The 24,414-nt window shown below is 39.9% G+C and overlaps 1 protein-coding gene across 7 annotated transcripts in view; it reads left to right on the forward strand.

The window, feature by feature from the left end:
• Positions 1-861: 861 nt before the first annotated feature.
• LOC138938120 (magnesium-chelatase subunit ChlD-like) overlaps positions 862-24,414 on the forward strand; it is a 32,568-nt gene continuing 9,015 nt past the window's right edge. Inside the window, exons 1-4 of one of the 7 annotated variants that reach the window (XM_070304878.1) lie at positions 862-1,354; positions 2,665-2,871; positions 19,892-21,219; positions 22,481-23,040. In XM_070304878.1, coding sequence (XP_070160979.1) covers positions 990-1,343 — 354 coding nt within the window. In that variant the 5' untranslated portion in view covers positions 862-989 and the 3' untranslated portion in view covers positions 1,344-1,354; positions 2,665-2,871; positions 19,892-21,219; positions 22,481-23,040. Of the gene's footprint in view, positions 1,433-2,664; positions 2,872-16,480; positions 16,575-19,891; positions 23,041-24,414 lie in introns of those variants that run through there. The other 6 variants (XM_070304879.1, XM_070304877.1, XM_070304883.1 and 3 more) reach the window with 6 other exon arrangements.

The raw sequence follows: 24,414 nt of genomic DNA on the forward strand, positions 1-24,414 counted from the left end.
AAAATTACAAAACGGACGAATCTCTCTTTCTCGGCGCGGCGTGGAAATCAAGATGCGAGATGGACGGGAGAGGCGGCCCCTTTGTGCGTTTTATTACGTGCGAGAGGAACGAGCGCGTTCGGCGGACCGAAAATAACAGAAAATGGAAGCCCGAGTGAAAGTACAAGTCCAAAGAACAACGTACGAGCGTGCGTTTCGACGGAATTTCGACAAACGATACGAGATTTTATATGGTTTGAAAAAACATCGCTAAGGATCATAATTTTCTTCGTCATCGATCCACTCGAATATAATATAACAGAGAATTTAACGCGGGACATCGTTCTCGTCCGCTCACGCACTTCGATCTATCCGCTTTAAGTCGGGGTATCTTTCACGATATAGCGGAGAGAGAGCGCTTTACTCGTGTTTCTGCCGATACCAAACAGAACGATTCTATGATAAATCTTACGATCTATGAAAATTCGCGATAGCGATTCGATCGTGACGAATCTTGAAAGACATATCGTCATCGATCGATTCAGGAGATAGATTCGAAAATAAGTTTTCTCGGCGAAAATCAGATGCAGAGACGACGACGATAGAGGGCCCCTCCGTCGCGAGAGTCGATCCTGAGCTAGCGCAGTCTCCCCCCCACCTAGTCCACCATCGCGCGCGCGAAGCTGCTACGTCGCTCGTTCGTTCGTTCTCGGGACTCTATCCCGCTCCACTCTCCTTCTCTCTCTCTCTCTCTCTCTCTCTCTCTCTCTCTCTCTCTCCCTTCCTTCCTTCCTCCCACTCCGATCCACATCGCGCGAGACCCCTCGTCCGCTCTCGCCCGGCGGCCCGTTACCCTCACCCCGCTGCCGCCACGAACGCTCTCCCTCCTCTCTCCTCCCTTCCCTTTGCCCCTCGCACCCCGCCCGCCGCCTCACCCGTAATTCCGCCTTGCCTGCCTGCCAGCCTGCCGTCCGTCCTTACGTCCGTCCGTCCGTCCGCCGTTTGGATCTATGGTTGTGTGCGGTGGATTTCGTGACGTTAACCTGGCGGCCCTGAAAACGCCGTGTGGACCGGCCGCGCCGATTTTCGTGCCGCAGCAGCGAGACACCGTGTCGTCGTCGGATCGCGAGTGCTCGAGAACGCGAGTGTTTTTTAATCGCGGTGGCCCGTTGTCGCTGTCGCCGCCGTCGTCGTCGCTGCCGCCGCCGCCGCCGCCGCCGCCACCGCCGTCGCAGCAGCAGCAGCAGCAGCAGCAACAGCCGCAGCAGCCGCCGTCGCCGTCGTGGTGGTTGTTGCTCGCTAACGCCGGTGCAACTATCGACGAATGTCACGTCGCTAGGGAATACGATATATCGAGGGAATAAGTTCGTCGCGGGTAAGCCTCTCGGGAAGAATAATGTGCGCGAACGACGAGGGATATTCATCGCCGTCGTCCTTGTCATCGTCGCCGTCGGTAACGATTCTTTCGTGATCGCGTCGCGTCGCGTCACGTAACGTCTCGTCCACGACGAAATTAAGTACGGAGAGAAAAAGAGAGACCTAAGAAAAGAAAAAGCGCTTCGAAACGCTTATCCCGTGTCGTCATGCTCCTTTTGTCGAGTCTATAGCTCTCCTTTTCCGTCTCTCTTTGTCCTTGCGTTTATCCGTCTTTCTTCTCGCTTTTCTTTCCATCTCCCTCCCTCTCTCTATATCTCTCTTTTATTCTCGCCTATCTCTCTCTCTTTCTCTCGCTCGCTCCTCCGGTTCTCGTTCCCTCTCTTTTAGGTAATCACGCGAGTGTGCGTAATCTCTCATTTTCTTTCTCACGCACATTCACACGCACCCACACATAGCGACATCAACTACCCGCCACGAATACATTTGCTCCGTCTCTCTCTTTCCTTCTCTCATTCTCCCTTTTCCTCCGTCCAGTTTGCTCCTCTCTCCCTCTCTCTCTCTCTCTCTCTCTCTCTCCCTATTTATCCTACTTTTCTTTTCCGTTCGTAATAAAGCGGAATAAGGATTAAGAGGAACGAAAGAAAGGAAAAAAAAATGGGAAAAAGTTGTCGACGATGACGATGATAATGATGATGAGGACGATAACGTGAAACGCTTGCACCTGCATTCGAAAATACGAAACGTTGGTACAGTGTACGCAGTGAATACAGTGAAATACGTGTTTTCTTTCAACCTCGTCGTCGCGATCTTTTGGAGAGAACGCACGCCGCGTCGACAACGCTATGCGCTGCGTCGCGTCGCGTCGCGTCGCGTCGGGTAGCGTCGCGTCGCGTCGCGTCGCGTCGCAGTACGTGACCGCGTTTGTCACGATCTAACGTCTGTCCGTTCCGCGTGTTCATCATCGTATCGCCGATCCATATCTTATGTGTTGTTCGTTTCGCCTGCGGCAATTTCTCTCTCGTCGTCGTTCGTTGCATCGTCCGCGCCCTTGTGTTTACTAGGATGCGCGATTACCGACCGAGTGCTCCACCATCACGCTCGTTTTCCTTTTTTTCTCTTTCTTTTTTTTTTACACACGTGTATGAAGCTTTTGGTGCCCGGGTTCGTTCCCGCGTTCTCGGATCTCTCTCGCTCCACGAACCCTCGTCGCTGCGTGCCCGCCCGCCGTCCGCCTCATCTTACTACGTGTCTCCTCGCCATCGAAGGACTCGTCATCGTCTCGTCATCGCTCTCCCTCGGTGTTCACAGTGATATATTCTACGTGTGATCGAGCTTTCGACGTCTCTTCGCCCATATTTGTGCTCCAAGAGTCCAGCAGTGCGAAGCGCCCAAATACATAGCCGTCGTTACGAGAGATCCCGAAAATAAAAAGGACCTATTAATAGGGGATATCTCTCTCGGCTCTCCGCTCCGTGTGTGAACTTGAAGATACCGGGCCGACGGATTCTCGCTCGCGTACGTATATCTCGTGCCTTTTATTGTGCTCTGACCCTCGTCGGCGGAGATAGGAAGGGGAGGCGAGTCGCTCGGTGGATCTTTCGACTAAAAGAGCGGTATTGTGCGTCCACTTCCTCCCGCTATATATCCCTCCGGGGGCAAATATTCATTTTTTTTTAAGTGGAAAAGAAAAACGGAAGCTCTTTCTCTCTTTCAACGAAACGCGATAGCTCCGACTCGCTTCTCTCTCTCTCTCTCTCTCTCTCTCTCTCTCTCTCTCCTGGATTCGCGGAAATTGGCGCACCGGAAGCGACGCGACGTCTCGTCGCTGAAGCCGACGGTGAAGATTCGCCTGTATCTTTAAGGGAGGAATCTGTATCGTTATCTAATATCGTGAATATATATGCGATGGAACAGTGTTGTATATAAAAAAGATGTGCCAAAAATTAATTTACGAGTTTGGAAAAAAAAAGAAGATTAATTATAATGATAATTGAGTAATATGTAAAACCGTACGTTTCAGATTTTTTTTTTTCTTCTTTCATTTGGGGGTTAATTCTCATTTTTGCATAACATCGTCCAATCGCGAGTGACAGATAAAATGTGTTTGCGCGAATCAAGTTCGTCCTGGAAAGGATCTTAAATTTATACGCGATTGCACCGATAGTGTGGAAGGTGTGCGGGATATAAATTTAATATTTATTAAATATATATTTTTATATATAATATATATTTATAATATATAATATAATATATATTTATTAAATATATATTTTTATATTTAAATATATATATTTAATATAAAATTAAATATATATTTTTTTCTTCTTTATAAAAAGGTAAAAATTTTACTCGCGTGTCCATATAGTTGTTTCACGTCATGATATTAAATTTTGATATTTTCCACGTTCAACGTGTTTGAAATATCGAATTTTACAATCTGTTACGTATCTTGTGCTGTCTCGATTGGAATTCGATTTATTAAACAACGCGTAATGAGAAAATATAAAAGTGATAATTAAAAGAGTGTGACGATTCCGAAGATTCGTTCTTCGAGAAAGAAAAACGCTCGGTTTGATTAAGATATCTATAAAACAAAGTTGAATCTCACTCGTCAAACTATACAATTACTAGAAATCTATAATTTTTTAAAAAATAGCGTTTTTTTTTTAAACTATCATAAATATTTCAATCCTTAATCTTTGAAAATTCCGTTTAGGTTGTAAAATCTGGGAAAATCCGCGCGTGATTAATTTCTCTTTTATTCGCGAACTGGAGCCCCGATCGTCTATCGGTCCAAGTCTTCGATTTCAATTTTAATTCTCAAGAATTTCAATTGCGTAAGGTTTCATGCCAGTGCTTGTCGCAATCTCTCATCGCTCTCTTTCCGACCGATCTTTTATAACTTTTATAGCACAGACGAGCCGCCGATGGTTTATGATTTTCTTGCACACGCCGCTGCTAATTTAAACGCTGGCGTTTCTCTGCCAAGTATATACGCTGCCATACGTCTCGTTCACATCGGCTTTCGCGACATTGGTTCGATCGCATTGTTCCTTGCGAATCGCTCTCGTTGTCGTTACGCAGTCCACGGAGTTATCAATCGTTCGTTATTTCCATCTGTAGTTCGTTACTCGATGGATTGAAAGTGAAAGTGGCACGAGCCAGGACCGATCGTGGTCGGAGAATAATCGAGATATAAACAAATTATCGGAAATTTTAATATGGGACATACGCATGTTTTATTCTCTTGTTTCGAGAATTATTATTATTATTATTTTTTTTTAATAATTTGTTTTTGACGCTTTTTGTGTTTCGCGAATAGAAAGGTCTCAATATATTCTTCAAGTATATTTAGTTGTACCTTTTTCTCTAATGAATAAATGTTCATTACTCGATTAATGAGAAACAGAGAAAAAGCCTCTCCTTAGTGCTTGGAAAAATCAGGTTTTATTTCGTTTTAATGGAATTTTATTGGGACTCGGGGAATTGTTTTAAAAATTCTGTCTTTAATAATTTTGTTCTTATATTGTTTTGTCAATTATGTGTTTAAAATATATTGTAAATATATATCTCTATCTTTGTCACATTCTCTTATATATTCAATGTCTTAACAGAATAAATATAAATTAAATATGCGATCTATATTCTTTATTGTAGCTTTTAGTGATAAAAAGAAAAAAAAATGCAATTATAAAAAATGTTTATCTTACGAAAATTATTCAGTATTTTTTTCAGTACGTTTACAAATCTAGCGCTTGAAACTTAAGAGACTTTTTCGTCTTTTGTACGAGTGAAAAATATTAGATAAACGTATGGGATAAAAAATTTATTTTAAAGTTGCATAAAAAAAAAAGATCTTTAAAATATTCTCTTTTCCTGAAACTTTGAACGAGAATACCTGGGGAAGATCAGGGAATTTTAACGAAAATTCTATTTGATCGTGTACAAGTTTAAAACGCTCGATTAGTCCATGTGGTGCGTGTTTTGTCGCGAATATCGAAAGCGCGATTGTGCCTCTTCACGATGCGTCAGTACGCACCTCGAATCTCGTGATCGCGATCGTGTATGTGCGGTAAACTTGAGACTTGGGTGATGGTTTCGCCGATATTAGTTCGCGGGCGGTAAATTCTGAACGTTATAACGAGCGATGTTACTACACCAAAGTGTTCCATCTTATCGAATCATTGCCCGAGGAGGTCGATACCGTCGTCGTCGAGTCGTCGCCGACGACAACCGAGATATTAAATCGCGATTATCATCTTGCGAGCGTATCGAGCAATGCATATATTTTGATTTTTAAAAATTTTAATTTTCCCGTTAATAGAAGCTCATTTTCTTAATCACAAATTCTTTGACAGATCAATCGGTTAGGAAAGTTTTGCAGAATACCAATCGCCAAAGTTTCAATGTTCGATGTAAAATTTTTTTACTGAGTAAGATATGTAAACTTCTTTACGAAAATAAAATTTACGCGAAATAATCGAAGAGTTATAGCTCGTCAAAATCATTGAAAAAAGTTTGCCCAAGTTACAAAATATATTTCAAGCAATATTAATATCGATATTAAAATTATTTACTGCGTAAAAGAAGATATTTCCTTTTTTTTTCTTTTTCGTTGACTGATTTGTTTACATAATATATTGCTCTCTCTCTCTCCCTCTCTCCCTCTCTTTTTTTTTTTTCAAAATGACGCCGTCGTCCGCAAGTGAATCCTTATCGCAAACACCGAGCGTGCCTGTCGAAATTCTGCACAAGTGGTTATGTATTCGAAACGTATTTTTATTAGAGTCAATCGACGTATCACCTCGTCGCGTCACGTTCTCGCATATAATATTAATGCCCCGACATTGAAGCAAGCGACATTCTGCTTCTAGTTCGGTCTCTAGCCAGTCCGCCAAGCCGAGAGAAAGTGCGCGACATTTGATACACCCTATATACACGTCGGCCAGCTCGAAACGATCTTACGAGATGGCCGCCGCCGCCGTTGCGGCGCGTGGAACATTCTTGGCCTCCGAGGCTCTCTCGTGCTGTATTAGGAAGGCTTCGCGATAGTCCACGATATTCCTAAATATGCGTCCAACATATTCGACCATCTTGCTACGATGTTCAGATTTCCGAATATTTAATATATCGCGCATATATATGAATTTATTTTGTACGTCAAGCGAAAATTATATAACGTCAAAACAAGATCATTCTTCGTCCGATAACAAACGAGATAATTTTATACAACGAATATTAGATAAAATGAGCATTGATCATAATTGCCTAAGCCACAATTATCGAATGTTATTTATATTTACATGACAGATATATTCTTTTGTTTAAATAAAATATTAAGAATTGTGTTACTAATATATTGCATATTAAATCGTATAAATAATTTAATACATTTCGTATACCGTTTATTTTTCTCTTATCGTTAGACGAAAAGTAATGTTCGATATATCTGTAACAATTCTCATATAATGGTTTTTTTTTTTTTTTTTAAATCTCTTCAGTTAGTCCGATTATCTTACGTTACAAAAAATATATACACTTTTCGTCTAGAAAGAGATAAATAGAAAATAATTTATGACCGATCGTCCTCGAGAATACTTTGAGCATTTCATTTCGAGCACACGCCCACTGTTACGTAAGTCCTGTGCGACGATCGACGAGTATCTTATCGGTTATCTGCCGCGAGTACTTTGATCGAAAACTTGCACGGCTGTCGATTTACGTGAAAATGTCGTATGCTTGGTGAATCCGACTCGTTTCAAAACTTTTTCAGCACGAAAGGTTGTCCATATATCGCGAGCGGGTTATCAAATTTTTTTACTACATCTCATACTTCGAATACAGTAAACAGACAACAAAGTTTCGCATTCAGTAAAATTCAATTTATTGTTTGAATTTTTTTTTTCTACCTTATTTCCGATTATTTATATAATTTATATATGTGTAATGTAAACTTATGGTTTTATATAAAAGTCGACTTTGGATATATTATTTCTTGAAATTTTTCACATCTTATTATGCTTTCCGTCAAGATAAATAAATACGATTAACCCCTTTGAATTTTAAAGTTATAAAAAATATATATAGTTCTTCCCTACGCCGAATATCAATATTATCCATTTCGTTCATCATATACGACGTTATCAGAAGCTGGAGAATATTTTGCAAGATTTCGCGTGCTGAGAGTCACCGTGTGTGTCTGAGCATCACTTTTATCATACATATAAACTTCGCGTAATCTTTGTCTCTCTTTCTCTGCCGCGTCGCGAAGCCGGTCTTTTGATAGGAGGACGATTACGTAATTCGTGTGTGACGCGCCTCTGTCTGTTCGCGTCTGTCTGCTCGCTCGCCTTTTTTTTTCCCGTTCCGAAAGGACAAACAACTTCCTCCCGTTCGCGCACGCATTTCCGGACAGGAAAGTCAATTTCAATGACTTCGATATCTCGATAAGGTCGTAAAAATTTACCTCCCAAGAAATTGTTACGGCTCTTATTGCTCGCGCGGTTTAAAAGCGGCGAAAAGAATTAATTTATCGCGAAATATTTTATGTCGACTTTGCAAAAGTTGTGTTTTCAAAACAGACCTTGCTTCGACATTTTTATTTCGAGCAATAATTAAAAGGCCAAATGCATTTTTTCTCCCTCTCATTTAAAAATACGCTTATATTTATGTATCGACAAAGTAATATTACAACTGCAACTCTTTTCAATAGAATTATATGTACAATGGGTTTCCCCCGAAAAGCTTTTTGTTCATCGCATAGCTACGATATAAAGAAAATGTTATATAAATACAAAAATATATATACATGGATTATAATTACAATTCACCTTTTTTTTTTTTTCGACGTACTATTGATTAAATTTGCATTGTATCGCGAAAGGGTACGCGCGTTTTACGAAAAATTACGAATATTCTACTATATATTTCCTTGGCCGGATGTGTACCAGGAGAGTCTCGAAAGGGTTAAAGCAGACGCGTGTCACGAAAATTGAACGCGACCAGCCAGCCAGCGACGTTCCTTCTCGCGTTGCCAGATCTATCCCTCCGTTCGCCGTGAGTATTTTATACTTGGCAATGCCGCACATCCGAAAGCATTACAACGGCGTTTCGCTCAGTCGGACGCGGTCGATGCAACGGCATAATTTTTCGCGATATATCCGCAATTCAATGCGAAAATATACGTGTATTGACTCTTAATAATATCCTAATAATATCGGCGTTGATGATGCGCGAGTACATATTATAATCAATTTTATGCGAATATTCTCCCTAATGTGAGAAGGGAAAATATGATAAAACTCCCTATTATTTTATATTAAATATTTTTATATTATTTTAAATATATTATATAGTGTATCTTTTTCTATATAATATATATATATATACGTAACTTTATAATTGAACTATTTGCAACGATCAGGAACTTCTCAAGTTCATGAGTCATACGGATTTAGTTGGTTCGTTGCATAAGCTGACATCGCAGATTTGGAAATGCAATTTAGTATTTTGCCGAAGAGAGAGAGAGATAAAAGCTGCTGTTCCGAGCTATCGTGTAATAAATCTGCTTTTGCGTAGATTCTCGCATCAATCTCATCGGACCTGTTACTTTGCGACGTTGCTTTATTCCCAAGCCAGGCCATTAATGATTTCCTGTGTTCGAAGGAAAATATATATATCGGAAGATATGACGTTCTCTTTATCAGATTTTTGCATCGTCATGCGTGACTCAGATGGTAAAGCCTCTAAAAAAAAACCACACGCACACATACACACACACACACGTATATACTTATATAAGCATCGCATCGTCGCGGATAAGAGCGCTGTTTTGGCGAATAATCGACCCTGTGGTAATTGCAGACGATAATGACAACTCTAACGCTCTCCCTTCGTCGAATTGTTATCAATCTTTCGCAAGGGGGGGTATCGCGAACGCGGACGAATCGTCAAATCGCTCGCCATCTTTTCTTCCGTCTTATTTCTTATTTTTCTCGACTAATTGTAAGCGAAAATTCTACGGTACGTTACGCCGGCTGCTCTCTCGGATCAAAGTCGAGGTAAAACTATCACATGTTCATACGCACACACGCATGCTATTATTGCATGCATTTAGCAATTAGACGGTGAATATATGTCGCGAATCTTTCGTTTCCAATAACAATTATCGAGACCGTACCGATAATTTTAAATACAACGCCAAGTGTCACGGACTAAGACAATATTTTTCAAAGTTTAAAAAAAAAAAAAACAGGAACAAATCGTTTTACGAAAGGAATCGGATAAAGGAGAAGTGGAACGCCAGCTTTTCTCATCTCGCTCGTACAAGAAAGCGAAATATTAGCAACCGACAGATTATCACCCGAGTCGTCGGATTTTCTTTAAACGTGACCGTCTCTAGCTTGGCCCCGTTTCCATGTTCAAGCACGCTGACGTATACACACACGTGTGCACGCACTTGTATAGCACCGCCTGTAGCATCGTCACACGCATGCAGGCATCGATCTGATGATGCGCGTACGCGTCGAGTCCGTTGCGAGGCCGATGGAAGGAAGGGCCGGTTTTCATGTCTGAGAAATTCTTAAAATTAATAAACGCTGTAAGATGAAAAGGTTCATACTTACAATTAAATATTATCACATAATTATGATTATACGAGCTCTGCAAATTCGATCGCATCTCATTATCTTTCCTTACAGCTTCTTTCTCTAAGTTTCAATATTCAATCTGTCAGTAATTAAACGTCATATTAAAGTTCTATTCGAGTACGCTTGAAATTAAATTATATGAGGAATATCGAACCTTTATCTCCTCTACATGCGTTCGTGAAAATTTAGTCGCGCGAATTGACATTTATCCTCGACCGCTTGCAACTCAAAAGATAAGGCCTTTCTAGACTTTCTCATGCATATAATCTTGTTTCTTGTTGCACGATACGTGCAGAACTCTGTTACATACTTTCGAGTTTGCTAGACAAGCGTTATTTCTGTTTCGTGGCTTTTGCAAATCTGTACAAGTGTATTATTATTATTATTATTATTATTATTATTATTATATTATTATTAATGATTTCGAAAGAAATCGCATCGTGCTTTGTTACGAGTTCTCTTCTTGTTCCTGTTCTGTAATTTCTTAATTCTTTCATTCGCATCGTATAAAGTATAAGTGGTTGCAGTCTGGAAATATCGCAATCATAATTTTTTATTGTGCATTTTTCTTTCATTTATTCTTACTCCGACACGCTATTCCAATATTCTTGCCTGTATATTACAACAATTTCGTTAATGAACCCAATTTTTGTTGAACGCCTTCTTTTAATTAGAGTTACAAGGTACATCGTATTATATTAATATCGCCACTCTAATAACGAATTCATTAACTTGGAGTTATATTTCAGCCCGTATTACTCATGCAAAATTAACCTTCTATAATATGTCCTCGAAGTAATATATCATGCATATATAAGTATATATATACACACACACACACACATATGTCTCTTGCGTTCCTTACTCGTGCTTATATTAATCGATTTGACAGTTGCTTTCATAAAATTTTATAAAAGACTTTATAAAGAAATAGATCAAACACGAGATCGAGAGAATATATCTGTAAATTACGCTCCCCCAGTGATCTTGCTTAGCGCGTAAACTATAAACCGCAGACTGGTTCGGAAAATGTATACCGGAAGTAGGCCTGGTCGAAAATAACACGGACGGCCTATCGTAGCGGAATGAAGGCTATAGTTCGTTGACTTATTCAGAGCCGCTACGACGACATCGCGTCGTATCGTCTCTGAAATCGATATCGCGTCCGATATTTCTCGCCGGATGCAGCCGCGATAACGAATGCTAAAGTTTTGCGCGACATGGCCAGATTTCGCGAGGGTATACACCGAGACGTATCTTATAAGAAATCAAAAAATAAAGCGAAAAAGGGAGTGTATTTTTTGCCAATTATTTTATCAATACTTTTGCAACGCGTATACTTTTATAATTGACATAATAATATAATGGAAATTTTTTTTTTTTTTTATATATTATATAAATCACCATATATAAGAGTTTACGTAAAATATTTGATTGTCTTATAAACAGGATATTTTTTGCTTAAAGACGGAAACAAGTCTAATCGGCCTGTTTTTATACGATGTATGAAAGATCGGATCAAGTTCGCGCGTTACCTAAGAGTTAGATACTGCAACTGCTCAAACTTATTCCTATGCATGCGACATTGATCGGCCCGGGAATCGCGAACTAGTGTTAATAGTCTTATTTTTCCTTAATGAGCGTTAATGTGCCGATAGGCAGCGCAATCGGGTATTTATATACCGTTGTATCTTTCTCAACGATTATGAAACTTGAGATTATGAACAACACGTTGACAGAAAGAAGCATTACAATTGATTATAAGTATAGCGCATATCGAATATTGCAATTATATCTTTGAATAAATTTTTTTATTTAGGTTTTTTTTTTCAAAACGTATTAAAATCTTGCAGCAAAAAATATACGACACGGATAATCTCTTCAAGTCATTAGCGGTATTTCTCTTATACTTTTCAATATTTAGATATTACATATATTGCGCGTATATTTAATTAATCCCAAGGACAATTTTTCTTAGGTTCTAAATGTGTCATTCGAAGCTTCTCACAATCGATACGTCGCGTCGTCAAGTTGGAAGGAGTTGCCTGTAAGACCGACTTTGCTTCTGTTCGTGTCGTGTGCGATTTAACGTCGCGATCGCGAGGACTTTACGTTTTCATCACGACCAGAGCCCAGCGTGCGTCTCTCGGGTCGTCTTTTTCACGCGTCGAAGGAAGGAATGACACGACCCCGCGTGTACGTTCTCTCTCCGAGCTCGGTTCGGTTCGAGTGCTCTCGGCTCGGCTCGACTTTGAGTCACGGCGGCCACGACGGAGCTATCGACCGTTCTGGGTTTCGCGGGATAATAATAACCCGGTTGAAATATATTTGGCGATGCGCGAGAGAGGAGCGACGTGTACTTTTGAAAAAATCGCCGTTCACGAGCGACGACGGCATGCGGTGGCGTGGCAAAAAAAAAAAAAAAAAAAAAACACGCGGGTTTACAAAGTTGGCCGAGAGCATCACGGCTTCCCCCCACCTCCCCCTCCTCCCCCCTCTTTTATGCGCCGCTCGTTAAAATGGCCTTCGCTTGTCCCCTTATCCTTGTCAAAATCTGCAAACGGATGTGGACTGGTGTCGCGGAAAAAAACACGTCGAGGAAACGCGTAGACGTTGATGTATATTTTTATTTATTCTTAGCATCAATCTATTCTCTTCTAATAATTAAATGAAATATCGATGAATCAATATCGAGATGGTTTGCTTTTAAGATAAGAATGTGAAGAAAAAATTGTCTGTAAAATTTACAAAACTGACTATATGTTCTGGGGAAAAAAAATTTTATTATTATTTCTATAAATATACATCGAGCAATTGGAAAATTGTTCGTTATTAAGAGTAAGAAAAAGAGAGAGTAAAATAATGTGTTCGAAAAGAAAATGGATATATATCTATATTGACTATAAATTGGCGTCAGAATTTTATCTGGCTGACCTGCTTCTTTATGTGATTTTCAGTATTTTTGTAATATTAACTTAAAATTGAATTTGTCAAATTCCCCCCCCCCCCCATATATTCCATCTTATATTTTTTCGTCTTATTATACTTGCACGTAAAAGAAATCAAATACATATATGTGCAACTCGATGTTAATTTTATGTATCGCGCAATAAAGAAGATATTTGAAAAATCAGAATACATACACACACACACACACACACACACAAAATATACGGCACATAAAAGTATAAATAGGTTTTTGTCTGGAGTTTTGTCGCGTATTACAAATCGTCTAAAATGGGCTTTATGCTCTAGACTTTGACAATGCCTGTCGAGAATCGAAGAGGACGAGGAGAAGCGGCGGGTGGAGCATCGCAATAGCGATTCCCGCCGTTTCTGAGAGCGGCAATAAAGACAGAGAGAACGTCGTTTATTTTGACTTGGCGCATCAGCAGCGAGCGCCGGCCGAACGTCGTCTGTCGTCCGTTTGCCGGCGAGGATACGCGTATATACAGGGTGGTTTTATCGGCCGTATAACCGGTGAGATATGTTGATTTTACAGAGAGAGAGAGAGAAATAACGAAAATGTGGAGCGGAATTTCTTCGCGCGATAGATTTTTCGTGTTTGAGAAAAATTTTGGATTCTGTAGGAAAATTGCGAGAAAACTCTTTCTAACGCAAGATCTTCGTCGCGAATGTAAAAACTGTTAGACGACGGCTTAATAATAGACTTGTAAATAGACTTGTGCGCGATTCTACGAATGTCAAGTTATAACCGGTTAAAATTGAATGTCAGTCGGCTCTCTGTGGCCGACGGGGAAGATGGGGAATACGAGAGTCGCGAAGGTAGAATATCGCTGTCATATCCGAGACGTAACAAGATTCGGAAGCTCGCGGAATGAATAATTGCTGGTCGTGTGTCGGAGTCGTCGCGCGAGGTCACCAACCAACCAACCGACCGACCGACCGACCGACCGACCGGTGGGGGGACGGGGACGCGACGCTGATTTACGAGGTTTGAATCACACCAACACACACACATATATACGCGTGCGCATATATATGCATGCCGAGTAAAGTACGCAAGCGGGAGAGAGAATGGCCCTTTCGGTTTTTATAACCTCCAGCAGGTGGGGCGTTTTAATCGATAACGGCATGGCTATCACGCGCACGACGACGGCAAAAATCCCGTCGTCCGTTCCGGGTTTAAAGTAGCGCGAGAACGCGTCTTTCCGCGCCCTCGCCCTTCGAGATAATACGATATCTTTAACTCTTCCCACGCTCGCTTTCCCCGCGAGGTATTTGCCTTCATCTCGAGCTTTGAGAAAGTCGATATTACCGTAGGCGTCATGGAAGAATATGAATAGTGAGAGAGAGAGAGAGAGAGAGAGAGAGAGAGTACACGGTAGTACGCAACAACGAGGCTCGATGCCAGAGTGTTTACTCGCAGAGAGAAAAGTTGTAGGATGATCGAATCTCGGTAGGGTCCTCCCATATTTTTCCTCTGCTCGGAAAAGGTTTACGCTTGCCGAGCGCGATCGGCGTCGTCGTCATCGTTTTCAAACGGAGGGTAAATCGCGTTCTCTCGGTATAACGATCCTAAGACATCCTTTGACAGGGCGTTTTTGAATTTTTTCTCCGCAGCCGCGTTGTTTTATACGACGCGACGATTTAAAAAAATACAGCGAACACGCGGGAAGCGAACCCATGTAGATCGCCGGCGATTAAATGACATTTAGACGCGATCCTCGTTCCTCGAGATCGAAAAGTAATTTGCCGGATTCATGTGACGCTCAACGTGATGGTCGACCTGAAAAGTCAGGGTCTGCGTTTACAGAACGCAATATTGCGCAACAATCCGCAACTCACTACATTCTATTATATATATATCCTGCGACTAGAATGCTTGAAAAATCGCGAAATATTACACGATTCTTTTTCTTTCATTCTAATATTTTTTTCTGAAGATTTCCTTACAGATGGCCTATTTGAATTAATGTTTTTATAATTAAGCAATATAGTATAATTATATCAAGTCTGTTATGTTAATAACGTAATAAAAATAATATAGACAAATCATATAATTAATAATTCATCGTATAAATTAATTCATTAGAACGTGATTGTCGAGTATTTAATTTCTTTCGCTTCAAACTCTTTTTAAATAATTCATGATTGTTGCTATGAAATCATTTGAATTGCTCATGGGAAAAATTTTATACATTTTTTTTTTTTTCACTTGGAGCACCATTATTTATTATGTATAGAAGCAATAATTTCGTTTTCTTCAATTATTTATCAAAGTTATTACGCGCGAATGAGCGAAAACTTGAATTTTCACAGATTGAAAATCTGCGAGAACAAGCATAAGTGTGTTGGAGGATTAAAGAGAGAAAATTCAAACGAGACGGTTTGATTGTCACGTTTCAATGAAGCTCGCGAAATAGCCTCTACTTTCGCCGTCGCGCTGTCCACGCGCGTGCGCCATAATCGATAGCGGGTGGAAAAAGAGGAACAATTTAGCGAAAGTATGCACGCATGAAGCAAAGAGATGCGAAAAGAGCTATCGGAAAAGGGAGGCGAGAGCGAGCGAATGGCTCTCGCTTACGAAATCTGCCAATGCCCGCGCGCGCTTTGCTTCACCGAAAAGTCAAGGCTTTTGTCAAGGATGTGATGGCATATACAGTCAATGTCGAATTGTTTGGAAATATCTTTTGTGCAGATTTGATCAATTCTATTAATTTGTATCATTATCCAATTTTTTTATTTAAAAATATGCTGATGACAATATCTGTCAAAAATATTATATACTACTAGATGTGGGTTTTTTTTTTTTTTTTAATGTAAATGTATTTAAATACAATACGTTTGTTGCTTCGAAAAGAGATGAAAGATATCCTCGATATTCCAATATTTCTTTGGTAGATCTATATATTTTGTTTATATTTTTGTGATAGGTATACAATGATAGACCTTATCAGAGAGAATAAATCCTCGGTATATCTACACGATAAAAATTATAAAAAGATTAAAGACAATTATATCGTAAACTACATCTGCTACGAATGTATTCCGTTCTGAATCAAGGGGACCAAGATTTTCACAGAATATACGGAGCACGGTGGACCCGCCAAGCGAGTCAAGGGTTATACGGTTGCTGGTAACCACCTCTGCGCTTGTCGTCAGAGGGAATGAGCTCTCTCTCTCTCTCTTTCTCTCCCTCTTTCTCTCCGTGCAGCAACGCCAAGAAGTGGAACTCGCATGCGTGTGGCGTGTTGTTTGTGTAGCAGCAGGGAGGAGAGCTGCGGCTGTAGAGTAGTCTTTGCCGGGCTCGGGGACCGATCGGAGTCGGAGGGGGAGGGAGGGGAACGCGGTCGCAGTCAGGGTGGGAAGGAGATGCGAGACGCTGCGCACCAACGGTGAATGGGTGAAGCTAGAGACGAGAGTGGGGATGTGTACGGCGGTTGCGGGCAGTGGGGTAACGGAGGGGAGAGCGCGGATCGGAAGAGATATCTGGACTCCATGATGTAAGGAGACAAGGGGTGTTGCTCATACGCGTGTTTACGTTAGTCGGCCAATAAGATGTCCTCCAGTCTGGCCGCGCGTCACTACGAGAGAGTTTTCCGCTCGGTAATATACACGTAGAAAGAGAAAGAGAGAGCGAGAGAAAGAGCTGCTTATATATATGTGAACCGCTATTATTGAGGTGCACTTCGTCTTCGATATCAGTTTTAGCAATCATCTTTTATCTTTGATAGAAGCAAAATTAGTAGCGATATATATATATAAATCTCTCTTAGCATATCGTATCTGTGATTATATATATATATATTTCTATGCTCTCTTAATAGGTAATAAAATGTAGAGATGTCTCGAAAAATTTTCTCTTATTCTTCAAAAAATAAAAAAAAGGTTGCGTTTTATAAATATATTACAGAATTGAGAAATTTTTTATAATCCCCATTGAACAGGTGATATCGAAATATTAAAATTCTCAAAGATTTTATCGAATACGAGAGAGGGGGGGGGGGAGGTTTGACAGTCGCATTCGATATTATTAAATATTTAGCGAGAACGAAATTTTTTTTATATTCCTCACCACCTTTAAATAAACAGGTCGATATATACAAGTGAGATATATATGTATTACTGCCGAATAATAATAGATAATGAGAGAGCTGGATACGTAATGTACCTTAAAGGAAACATCCTCAAGGTAAACGACCAAGTGTGTACCATTAATGTGTACAGTGCACGAATCATAATGATACGAACCGTACGATTAGATTTTATGAAAATTTTCAACATTTACATGATTAACGATAGTTACCGAGAGAGAGAAAAACAAATTGTTCGTTTTTCAATATCGTGCATACAAAATATTTCTACATATATATCTTCACGCATTTGTAGATTCCTTGATTTCGAGTCGATTCATTTTCTTATCTTTAGAAAATGAAAATTTTATTTTAATAAAATTATTAAACGCGATGTTACTTTGTGTTCTCAACGCGATAGAATTTTTATTTTAGAGCAAATTAGTCATTCGTTATATTTCAGGATGTCTATTCCTTGAAGGCTGAAATTTTCAGAGATTTTTTTTGTACCTGGAAAAATCAAGAAATTATCATAGAATTTTATTGGGACTTGAAGAATTTAAAAAGGAATTCTCTCTTTAATAATTTTTCTCTTATATTGTAAGCAGTCAACAATCCGTTCATAAATCAAATTATGTGAATTATGTGTTTAAAATATATTATAAATATATATTGTATATATATATATATATATATCTATCTCTGTTTATATATTTAATATCTTAACAAAATATGCAGTACATATTTTTTATTTTAATTTTTAGTGATAAAAAGGTGAAAATTTTATGCAAATGAAAAATGTTTATCTTACGAGAAAGTTATCCAGTTTTTTTTTTTTTCCCCAGTATATTTGCAGATCTAGCACTTGAAACTTAAGATGCTCTGTACATATGAAAAACATTAGAAAATGCATGCAATAAAAAAATCTTATTTTACAAATTTGCATCAAAAAATCTTTAAAAAATGTTCGCTTTATACGGAATTTTAAAGAAAAATATTTTTCGAAGATCAAGGTACTTTCGGAGAGATTTTTTTTTTTTTTTTTTTTTACAAGACTTAAGTAGACACCCTGTATTTTTTCTTGGATAGGCATCAGGAAAATATTTCAGGAAATTATTTTTGCGCTACGTAACGAGGGGATCGATCGCGAGAGAGCTAGACTGCTCCCGTACAGCTGATATTTGTCATTTTTGTTGTTGTTCGTCTATTTCAAGCTCGCGAGACGGATCGACCCGGGGGTCTCTTCGATACGACACCGACGCCGCAATTCAAAACGCGTGTCAGATGCTTTCTCCCGCAGTATTTCCCACCGTGCGAGGATCGATCGCGCCCCCATTGCGTGCTTGGTACACGTATCCCGACGTAATTGCCGTATCTCTGTCGGCTGCTGCGGATTTCTTGCAAAAATATATATTTTACGTTTCTTTATGCGTACGACGTAACGAACGCTGTATCCGAAATTTTTGCAAATTTTACTTATCGTAAACATTAATTTATCCGCTCGCACGAAATTTCTGAATATTTATTATTAACGATATCTTGATTACAGCAGCTTCTCACGAAAACGTTCTATTTGCCAAAACTGTAATTTGAAGTATTGAGGATGAGGATTTAAGTCTCGTAAGGGAGCGAGAGAGGAGGGAGAAATTGAATTAATATTGATAATGATAGCTATAAATAAATTTGACGTATTAATAATTCTATCGAAGGGAGAGAATTTTCTGGCAATTGTCTCGTATTTTCATTCTTGAAAATACAAAAGTAATTTTGTTTATTTATCTCTCTCTTTGAAGGAAGATTATGTGTAAAAGTTTTGATGTGTAAAAATTTTTAGCAACAGCGTAAAATTAGAAAATTTTTCTTCATGTGTTCACGAACAGTATATTATTATATTTTTGTACATGTCATTTCTACCTATTTCTGTTTTATACGTGTCTTATATTTCTACACATTGTCTGGATCTATAAACCGTGTTCACATCACGTATTTTCAACTTTGGAGATAATGAGCATGTAATGATGGTACTGAATCGATGGTAGCAACAACGCGCATCTCTGTTTTTTTTTCCTCCTACATCACGTTCACGTTCGATCATTCATTTGCATGTTAATTCGTCTTCATTTATAGTTAGCGTACGTGGAAATACACGGATCATAATTGCCGTCGATAATTGCCGACGCGGAAAATAGAGAGACCGAAACGGCAGAACGTTCTGTGAAGTTACAAGTGTTTCGTTATCGCGTGACCGGTTACTATCGTGTGCACCGCACAGTCTGTAACGTAATTAGTTGCCGCCGTAAGTATTCGCCGTTCTAGAGAAAAGAAGCGGACCGATTAGTCAATGGAAATCTTGGTGTAATATTCATTTCGTGATTGCAGCGAACCTTTCTAAATTTCCGCATTAATTATATGTAAACGCGCGCGCGTTCACGCACAATATCCGCCAGAGTCTCAAGAGGCTAAAGACATTTACTTTTATTTTTAAACTTTCTCTCTCTCTCTCTCTCTCTCTTTTTCATTTGCATTCCAAATATATTTAAAAATAGAATATATACAAAAATTCCTGATTAGAATAATTTCACCATCTTTTTTTACGATCTCGTAACAGAGAGAGAGAGAGAGAAATTTTAGAAGTTATGAAATCGAAATATATAATTACAAGGAACGCACTTTTTTCCGAATAAAAATTTAAATTTAAATCTGAAACGGGGGACGGGAGGACTGTGTTAACGTTATCGCAACTATATTTCATCTCCGGAGGTATTTACTCCCTCGCTAATCGCTATTTATTTTTCGTCAATTGGCATCGGTGAAACACGTCTTAACGAGAAATCGTACTTTGTTCCGCAGGAGGAGGGATTACTGCTGTTATTGGAAGAGAAGAAATTCTCGGCCACTGAGGGTCGGGCACTCGGCGGCAACTTGGATGGAAACGACGGCGAGAAGAAGGAAACGTGGAAGCGGCGGCACGCAGAGGGGTATCGAGAGAGGCGCGTCGTTTAGTCGCGTAAAAGGCGGATGAAGGAGAGAAGAAGAAGAAGGAATCGCTATTCGTTGGGGGATCTTATCGGAAGCACGCGATCACGGGACCGAGAGTGTTTTCCTTCTCGGACTTTTGGCCGTTTCTCAGCCGATTTTCCACGTGTGTGTTACTCGCGAATGTTTCACCGGGTTTCCCCTGTCTCTTTCCCTCATTCTCTTTCTTTTCCCTTACGCGTAGAAAGCACAAGATGATGCAAAACCCATCGAATGAATGATAGGATTGTAATTTTAGTAATCGTACAAGTAATCGTACAACTATCGCGCGTAAAATAAATCTACGCGATTAATTTTAAAACGTCCCGTTTATATTTACTAAATGTAGTTTTATTAAAAAAATATTTTTAGTATATTTATATATATTTTTTTTTTAACATAGCTATTTGTTAATTTGTCGATCCGGGATGACAAAGATACATATTTTCATAAGATTAAGAAATCGACAATTATCTTAGGCTCTGGCTTTTGTTAACGACGATCGCAAATTACTCGATCATTGATTACTGATTGCTGATTATTCGGAAATTTTATTAGTCACATTAATTTCGGTATAGTATCTCTTGCCCAAATTTATCAGGGGGGGAATTAACGGGGTTCGATCGCCGGCGATGAAAACGTAGGCAACGTTGATAGCGGCGCGGTTCGTGGGAACGATAACGAGCTCTCTGTCGTAGCGCGGCGGCAATGGGAACGATATTAATAACGGCGATGACGAGTCGCAGGTGGAACACAGAGCGTAAGAGGTGCGCGGGTCAATGAGGAAATTGTCGGGCGCGCGAGGTGCGCCTACCTTGAATGCTACTAGCAGAGGGGAACGGAGTGGGACGAATATAGGAATATATGAGAGAGAGAGAGAGAGAGGGTGATGGAATAACCGTGGTAGGGATAACCGAGAGCGGAACGAAGTGTACCGAGAGAAAACGAACGACGGGCTCAACAAAACCCGCCGCCGACAAACGCGGATCGGAGAAATATGCGGACCTTTGTGCGAACAGCTGAACCGGAAGTCGAGCGGATAACGCGTCTCGTCTAATCGTCCGTCACCGCCGATATAAGCTCAGTCGGCTCTCAAACGGCCGACTGAGAAGGCGACGGCGTGTCTCGTCTTACGATTACGTCTAGGTTGACCGAATCGAAAGGTTTGCGGAATCGGAGAAATTCTGAATTTGCCTAATAAGATCCCATATGTTGTAAGATTCTTTATTTTTGTCCGTCTTCGGAATGTGTTAGGAAGGAAACGTACACCCGGTGTATACGAAATAAAAACATCTGCCGATTTGAATATAATATATCAACGTTCGATTTTCACTTTTACAGCGCGATTCAATTTGAATAAATATTCCATATAAATTTTCTATATAAATGTAAAATTATCCAACAATTGTTTATCGCAACATGAGAAACTCGCGATTATTATCGCGTTCTTAATTAAACGCGCCTATATTAAATCACTGTGCGCGCGCGCACAGTCTCTTTGTGTTCTTTTAATATATATTCGGATATTAAATTGTCTAAATTAAAATCATTAATTTATCTTTTCCAAAGGCTGAACATCTGCTACATTTGTATTGAGAGAAAGAAAGAGATATCGTTTCTTGCGATACATATATTGGCACGTACTTTGATATTAATAGCATCGTACCTCCATTCCACGCGAAACACGTGCAGCGTGTGTGTCTTCTATGTAATGACGCGTGTACACATACACGAGCCTGTCGGGTCGGTGCAATGCTCTTCGATTAAACAACGCGTGTCGCGGTTATTTCGCCGTAAAACGAAACCGACGATAGCGCGACGTGATTCAAAATACGCGGGGTGAAATTGCGTCATCGAGATGTACTGATCCAAGAAACTGAAACCCTTCGTAATTATTTGGCGTCCGCGTGTGGTCAGGATCTAAATTTACCATCTTCGATTTACAAACTTATTCGGATGAAAATAAACACGATATAATAGGATAAACAACGATGAGATATATCGCCGACCTACGGGCGGCATGATGGATTATGAGATGCAAATGAGACAAATACGCGTGAATATGCATTACTTGTTTAATTAATCTAAATAGAATAAATCTTGCGGGGGAAAAAAAAACGATAAATAAATACAAAATTTTATAAGAGAGAGCAAACACTGCTTAAAAAATATTTTATAAAACAAGATCGAAAAAAATTCCTCCAGAGAGATTCCTTCGCTTTTCGAATCGGTCACGTCGATTCGTTTTTCGCGCTCGATCGCACCTCAGTGAAGTTATCCGCGCTTTATCGCGCGCGCATGCGCTTCGTGAGGCGCGAAGTTGCGTGCGTTCCCCTCGCGTTCCAGACAGCCGCGACGTTCGTTGCCGATCCTGCGGGTGCGTTAATTCGACACATTTTCCGCAAAATCCCATACTTTTCACAGAAATCGCAGCGGAACCGGCGACGCGAAGAACAGACGGAGAAGGAAGAGAAAGAAGAGACGTGAATTTGGGCGATTCTTTTCCGAACAGTGTCTATACGCGTGTGTGGTGCCGCGTGACCGGTGCACGTGCACGCGTGACAGTGCGCGGGTGCGACAGGCAAGGTAAAGGGGAAGAAAAGAAGGGGAGGGGGCGGAGGAAAGAAGAAGACGACGAAGGGTGAAGTAAATACACGCAAGTGCGAGACGGAGACGCGCAGGAGGAAGAGAAAGAAAGCGGGCCAAGGGGACGACGAGTGTCCTCCGCGCGCGCGCGCGCGCACGAGACGCGAATTATGCTACGGTGTGACGTGGTGCGAGTCGTCTTACGGATCGACCGGTCGATTGAATTCTCTAAATAGGATACGCGCCACCGCCGGCGTTCCCGCGTCTTTGTACATATGTGTCAGGGCGCGCGCGTGTGCGTCGTGACTGCCGCACGAAGGGATCGTCGTCGACGTCGTTCACGCCCGGCCAGGCCGGGCCGGTGAATCGTTCGCTTTCCACGGCTGACGTCATTACCGGTGAGTCGTTTTCTTTTCCTTATTCTCTTTCTTTATTTTTCCTCTCGCTGGCGATCAGCGTGACCGAACGCCGGATTGTTTGTAGTTTGCGTTTGCTCGGAAACAGAGTGTCTACTCTTTGGAAAGACGTGGAAAATCGGGAATTCTCATACATAGAATTTTATTGGAAATTAAAAATTTTTTTTTTTTTTATAATTTTGCTCTTATATTGTAAATATCAGCCCGTTCCTTAATAAATTAATTAATTGATCTTTATACATCGCGATGAGTATACATTCGTTTCTTGACGACTTGCTGCTCGCCTAGCATGGTATTAATGACCGCAACGCCGTCAGGAGCGTAGCGTGCGTGCGAGATACACGCGTGACGTGTACACGCGTCAGCGAGAAAGTCCATAATTACAGTAATTTGGCTGCAGCTCGATCAGTTTAACATATGAAAATGTTGAAAAATAAATACATCTATAATCATAATTCATATATTTCTTTTGTATTTGGAAAAATCCGGGATTTTTCATGGAATTTTATTGGGATTCGGGAAATCTCAAAAAAATTCTCTCTTTCACAATATTTCGCTCTTATATTATAAGCAGTGTATAATATACATATATTTAAAATATATTATATAAATATATTTTAAATACATATAATATATAATATAATAAATATATCTCTATCTCTATATACGCAGTATATATTCTTTATTGTAATTTTGCGTGATGAAAAATGATAAAGAAATGAAGATATCACGCAAAATGTTTATTTTATGCAAATCTTTCAGTTTCTTTCAATACATTTTCAGATCTAGCATTTTAAACGAACGGCGCTTTATTCTTCTTTACTTTTGTATAGTGGGAAACATTAGAAAATACACACAATAAAGAAATTTATTTGAGGAAGACAGGGCTAAAAAAATCTTTAAAAAAATTTTCGTTACCTGGAATTTTGAACAAAAGTACGTAAAGAAAAAAATTTCATGGAATTATTTTACAAGATTTAAGTAGACATCTTGTAATTTATTCTACAGTTATTTTTTCATCGTACTTCAACGATATTTATCACAATGCGTGTGCGTGTAGAACATTAAGAAATATGACCTAGAGAATAGGAGCACCGTTTTTTTTTTTTCAATTATCTACAATTATCGCGAGCGATACATGTTTCTCGCCGATTTGGAACACTGATGAACGTCGGAAAAAAAAAAAACCAACTTGGCAATCGTATTAACGAAGTAATAACGTTAAATTATTCGCAAAGTTTCTTTCCAAAATTGAAGAACCAAACAATAGTAAAATTGAGGAGAAATTTTTTCTTCTTTCTACGGGCGTATATCCCGATAACTTTAAATTTTTGGCCACGCGCGCGAAACCAGGAC

The sequence above is a fragment of the Polyergus mexicanus genome, unplaced genomic scaffold, assembly GCF_030449975.1.
Source record: "Polyergus mexicanus isolate NDT 795.1 unplaced genomic scaffold, iyPolMexi1.0 SCAF_12, whole genome shotgun sequence".
NCBI classification, from domain to species: domain Eukaryota; kingdom Metazoa; phylum Arthropoda; class Insecta; order Hymenoptera; family Formicidae; genus Polyergus; species Polyergus mexicanus.